Raw genomic sequence first — 6,000 nt, forward strand, 5'->3', positions numbered from 1 at the left:
TACTTGTTACTTCTATGATAAACTCTTTTTCAAGAGGAATCAGAGCCTCAGGAATTATTGCTTCCTTCATGTCTTAGTAGTTTTTTAACTCCATTTGCTTGGTGCCTTACATACACTAGGCAACCACTAAGAATTGGCTGGATGACAAGGATCCAGGGTTAAGACTGATTGGGTTTACCTGGGGTTGAGCCAGTCCCAGTGCCTTCTGTAGTGTACAACCCCCATACAATTGAGGAGTTAGGCTGAGGGTAGCCAGAATTGAGCCCCTTTGTCCAAAGAGCAATGAGAGAGGTGGTGGCTCTTCCTGGCAAAGAAAACAGAGTGGGATCTTGGTTTTAGTGCCCTGGGTTATGGGAAACAACCTGTAGGTCTTGGCCTTTCTCTCTACTTCTGATTATTCCAGCTTGACCTTTTCCCCTAACCAATCCTATTCAGTACCTAGATCTTATTGTTTATTATAGTCACCCTCTCTTTCTCTTACATACCTAGTTGTGGAACAGGGTGTTATTTCCTTAATTGAGGCTTATATTTTTGTCTCTGACTTTGTGTCCTTGTTTATGAGGGAAAGCCCAGAAGTGGGCATCTAAGAACAATGCCCTGTCTTATGTTCTTTGGTAATGCTGTGAGTGCATCTCTCTTCTCTGTGTTTTCAGCTCCTCTCCACCAAACTCCCCTATTGCCGTGAGAATGTGTGTCTGGCTTATGGTAGTGAATGGTCAGTATATGCAGTGGGCTCCCAAGCTCATGTCTCCTTCTTGGATCCACGGCAGCCATCGTACAACATCAAGTCTGTTTGCTCTAGAGAGCGAGGCAGTGGTAAGAGTCCCTGTGTTTTTTGTTTGTTTTTACCCTCAACTGAGGGCATTTTTCCATTTTTTGTTCAGATAGAGTTGGAGGGAGGGGGAGAGAGAGAGAGAAACGTTGACGTGAAAGGGACACATCGAGTGGTTGCCACCCACACAACCAAATCAGGGTTGGGGACAAACTGCAACCGAGGTATACACCCTTAGCGGGAACTGAACTGGGGTCTCTCTGGACTGCAGGCCGACGCTCCAACCGCTGAGCCAAACCAGCCGGGGCAAGAGTCCCTGTGTTTTGGTTTGTTTTCAATTATAGTTAAGATGTTCACATTTCAGAACAGAGAGACTAATGAATGTAATGAGAGTAGTAAGGGAAAGAATAAATAGCCTTTGCCGGAATAATATCTGCAATGAATAGTTTTAAAATATTTTGGTTACTATTACAGGATAGGTTTTATACCTAATAAGGAAATACTGATTCCACAAATGTTATCCAGCAGCTCTTATGTGCCAAGAAACGTCTTCATATCTCATGCACTTACTTGATCCACAGATGCATTTTCCCTATGACCCAGAGTGGTTAGGCGGCTTGTTTTAAATTCACACTGTGAGAGACAGTGCTTCTTTGGGTGCTTCAGTTCTAGACTGTTTGCCACCCTTATAACATGCTTACTACCAGATAAAGACCTCTGGCAGTGCTTCAGTAGTGGTTTTAGGTCAAATACAAGGAAGTCTTTATTAAATGTAGTGATCTGTAAAGATGCACATCACCTTCAGTTTCAGTATAGGTTGGAAACATAGTGGAAAAGAGCTTAGAGTTATGAACGATGACTCTAGAGTGACTCTAGGGGAGGCAAGGAGGTTCAGAGTGCACTTATGGTCTCAGGCATCTTGAGCATCATCAGGTGTCTGGCCCTTCTCTGAGGCTTATATGGGAAGTTTCCTGTTAGGTGTATGGCATCAGGGTTCTCCAGCTTTCTCATGATCTATGCCTGCCATGGGAAAGGCACTGTCTGATAGTTGAGGGTACCATGTGAACTCAGTGTCAGAGAAATTCTGGCTAGCAGACTATTAAAGTACACATTCCCCCTGCTCATTGCCCTTTACTTTTTTCTCTCAGGGATCCGATCAGTGAGCTTCTATGAGCACATCATCACTGTGGGCACAGGGCAGGGCTCCCTGCTGTTCTATGACATCCGAGCTCAGAGATTCCTAGAAGAGAGGCTCTCGGCTTGTTATGGGTCCAAGCCCAGACTAGCAGGAGAGAATCTGAAACTAACCACTGGCAAAGGCTGGCTGGTGAGTAAGCCCACATTCTTATTGGACAGTGACAGAAAAATTGTCTTTGCTCCACCTACCCACTCCCACTCCCACACTACAACCCACTTACATTTTCACTAGTAAGAGACACTCCTTAGACCAGAGGCACTTACACATGACTTTGCTTTTGTGTCTGCATATTCGTGGGAAAACAGGCCCAATAAGGCACACTGGTACATCTAGGGTTTCCCCCTAGGTGATAATAGAGCTGGAAGGAGAAGGAACCTCCTGCTGAGGCTGCCAGTGAATTATTAAACCATTTGGTTCCAGCTGTCTTGAGCCGACTTTCAATTTGTATAGCAATTCAGGCTGTTCAGTTCCTCCCTAATGTTCAGTTGGGAAAATGAGGCCCCTATTTATATAAGCATCAATCTCCTAGCATCAGGTTATAGGTACAGGATCCTCTACTCTTTTTTTATTTTTCTTTATTGATTTGAGGGAGAGAGGAAGGTAGAGGAAGATAGAGATAGAAACATTGATGAGGGAGAACATCGACTGGCTGCCTCCTGCATTGGGGAGCAGGCCCATAACCTGGGCATGGGCCCAGACCGGGAATCGAACCTGCGACCTCTTGGTGCTTGGGTGGACACAACCACTGAGCCACACCGGCGGGGCCAGGACCCTCTACTCTTAGACCAGAAAGCATTCCTGTACCTTCCTTCCCCTATTCCTGCCCCATGGCCTAGAGGTGCTAACAGAGTCTCTTTCTCTTCCCATAGAATCATGATGAAACCTGGAGGAATTACTTTTCGGACATTGATTTCTTCCCCAATGCTGTTTACACCCACTGCTATGACTCATCCGGAACAAAACTCTTTGTGGCAGGGGGTCCCCTCCCTTCAGGGCTCCATGGAAACTATGCTGGGCTCTGGAGTTAATGACAACTAACTCTCTCCCAAAATGCAGAGATTTACACTAACTTCCATCTTCTGTTTCCTTGTTTCTTCTTTTGATTTTTTCCAATTGTGTGAGGCCCTCATATTTTAGTGGGAACACCAGAGTTTGCCTATGGTTTAGGCACTTGACAGAAAGAAGCTCTATATAGAAACCTGAAGGTTTTGTTTGTTTGTTTTTTCCCTTTTGGTAATCAGAATTTTACTTTACTATGTTTTTTTCTTTCTGGCTTCTCAACCAAATGTTTTTAATCCCTATTTGTATTTTTTTTTTTTTTCAAGTGGCACATACTTTTCCCTTTCTGATTTCTTTAGGCTGACGTAGTCATTCTCACCCTTACTTCACTCTTGAGAGAGGTAGGGCTCCTTTACAATTATGTGGTTGCTGTCAGACTTTCTGTGAAAGTTTGGGGGCTGTGTGTGCATGTGTGCGTGTGAACTTGTGTACCTGTAAGTACTGTGTGTTACTGAAATTCCCTGGAGTGAGGATTACTTGTAATTAAAATATTTATAAAAGAAACAACTTTGTTCACAGAGTCCAGCTTTGAGACGGACTAGTCTTTATTCTTGTTTTTTGAAGTCTAATAACACTGATTATAGAAAGTAAAAACAAAGAGAAATCAGGAAAACCTTTTGAGTTAGATTATAGACTTCCTGGGGACTCTTGTGCCAGGACTTCATAGTGATCCATCCCCTACCTATCTTCCCATCTGTGTGTCCCCCAGGTGAGAACACTTCCATTTATGTGTCACTTCAACTTATCTGCTTAGCCAGTGGCCACTCTCCTAAAACATTAATCTCCATCCAAATGAAGCTCTAGAGGCTGCAGAATGCTTGGTAGAACTTGGTAAAGAGAATCCCCATCCCAACCTTTCTTGCCCTCCCCATGAACAAGACCAGATCAGGTATCTCAGGGGCCTGGAGATGGAGGCCTCAAGTCAGCTAAAATTAACATACTTGGTCCCATTGGCTTTGAGGGTAAACTTCTCCTTTGCCTTCTAGTCTTCACAATGGGTTTTACTTTTGTTTTCTAAATTGGGTTTGGTCCAGGAGGGTGGGGATGAGTAGAGGTTTTATCTGTGTGTAGAGAGTGCTTCATGTGTGGAATGTTTGTTTTCTTAATACAGTGGGGCTGGGGTTGAAGCCACCTCTCTCATTCTGATGGCTCAGCCCTGGGACAGTGATGGGGTGGCCTACAGCCACCAGCATTATGCATGTTAAAAGCATTGATGTGATTAGTAATTTGTTCCTTCCTTGAACTGTCTAGTCGGAGGTTTTTAAACTTGCAGGGAACTGACTGATTGTGATGTCCAGTTATTCCTTGCTTTTTATGCATCATGTTGCAGATAATAGCTGTTTCCACCCACAAATACTCCTTCATTTGAAGTGCATATTCTGCTTCTGTCAACAGCTTATTCTGGGGAAAGGAAAAGTCTTATTTATGACTGCACTCCAGGATCTAAGTTGCTCTCCTAGTCATCCCTATCTGTTCCAGGTATAAGTGGGGAGATTGAAAAGAGTGTCTTCTTGATGATGGGGGCTGGTGGGAGGGAAGTCAGCAAGTCATCATATATCTTGGCGGTACAGTACATACACCACAGGTTCTAGAATTCTCATCTTCAAATCTAGAGAAATAGGTGCTATAAATGGAATTAAGCAAAATGCTGGATGCTGTAGCTCTTTTAATTGTCTTAATTTTTTTCTATTAAACTACAGGCTGTAGATTTCTTAGTTCTCACAGAACTTCTATCATTTTAAACCAACTTGTATATTAAAAAAAAAAAGATAAGTTCTTAAGTAGGATGTTTTGTACTGTTGTCAGACCCTCTTCTGTGATGGGTAATGCGTTTGATTCAGTTTTTGTTTTCAAAAATGTAGCACTTGACTTTTTGCCAAGTAAAAAAAATAAATATTATTTCAGTGCAAAGTGGTTTGAGTGAGTATATATAGCCAAGAGGCAGCAGGAAAAAAGCCCTAAATAACTGGTTGGGGTGCTAGGATTGCTTAGAGCAGAAGGGAAACACAAGTGTTCCCTCAAGGTTAAATGTAGGTCAGGTACAAAATCTAAGACCTGCTTGCTCTTAGTCCTAACCCTGGCCCAAGATAAGTTACTTTGGGATCAGTTTGGGAGTGGATATGCCCACTGGAAGTATTTTGGTGCTTGAGAAAACATACAGCCTGGCCCTGGCTGGGTAGCTCAGTTGCTTATAGCATCATTCCTTACCCAAGGATATTTCCCCATTTATTTTCAGATAGAGTGGGAGGGAGGGGTAGAGAGAGAAAAACATTAACGTGAGAGACACATCAATTGGTTGCCTCCCACATGACCCTGACCAGGGCCAGGGTCCAAACCGCAACCGAGGTATGTGCCCTTGACTGGAATTAAACCTGAGACTCTGGTCTGTAGGCCGACGCTCTAACCACTGAGATAAACCAGCCAGGGCCAGCCTGTATTTTTTTGATACACCAAGGTTACAGGTTTAGTCCCCAGTCAGGGCACATATAAGAATCAACCAATGAATACATAAATAAGAGGAACAACTAGTCAGTGTTTCTCCCTCTCTCTGAAATCAATTAAAATTTTTAAAATGTTTTTGATTTTTTTAGAGGGAAAGAAACATCAATTTGTTGCTCCACTCATTTATGCATTTATTCATTGATTCTTGTATGTATCCTGACTGGGGATCGAACCTGAAATCTTGGTATATCTGGATAATGCTCTCACCAACTGAACTACTGGCCAGGGCTATAATTTATTAACTATTTCATTATTGTTGGAATTTAGTCTATGTATCAGGCAGGGCTCTCTAGAGAAAGAGAACCAGAAAGATAACATCCTTCTGATACATACATATCGGATATATGTATATTTTTAAATATGTTTTTTTATTAATTTTTTTAGAGAGTGAGGATGGGAGAAAGAGCAAAACATTGATTGACTGCTTCCTGCATGCTCCTTACCAGGAATTGAGCCTGCAACCTGGGCA

The 6,000-nt window shown here is 42.8% G+C and overlaps 1 protein-coding gene across 4 annotated transcripts in view; it reads left to right on the forward strand.

Moving 5' to 3' along the window:
• Positions 1–4,956, forward strand: part of DCAF12 (DDB1 and CUL4 associated factor 12) — a 29,395-nt gene extending 24,439 nt beyond the window's left edge. For 3 of the 4 annotated variants that reach the window (XM_036260343.1, XM_036260344.1, XM_036260345.1), the window contains 3 exons: positions 654–816; positions 1,921–2,099; positions 2,840–3,901. In XM_036260343.1, the coding sequence (XP_036116236.1) occupies positions 654–816; positions 1,921–2,099; positions 2,840–2,998 (501 nt within the window). In that variant the 3' untranslated portion in view covers positions 2,999–3,901. Of the gene's footprint in view, positions 1–653; positions 817–1,920; positions 2,100–2,839; positions 3,902–4,424 lie in introns of those variants that run through there. The other variant, XR_004959467.1, reaches the window with a different exon arrangement.
• Positions 4,957–6,000: the final 1,044 nt, after the last annotated feature.

The sequence above is a fragment of the Molossus molossus genome, unplaced genomic scaffold (assembly GCF_014108415.1).
Source record: "Molossus molossus isolate mMolMol1 unplaced genomic scaffold, mMolMol1.p scaffold_m16_p_14, whole genome shotgun sequence".
Classification (NCBI taxonomy): domain Eukaryota; kingdom Metazoa; phylum Chordata; class Mammalia; order Chiroptera; family Molossidae; genus Molossus; species Molossus molossus.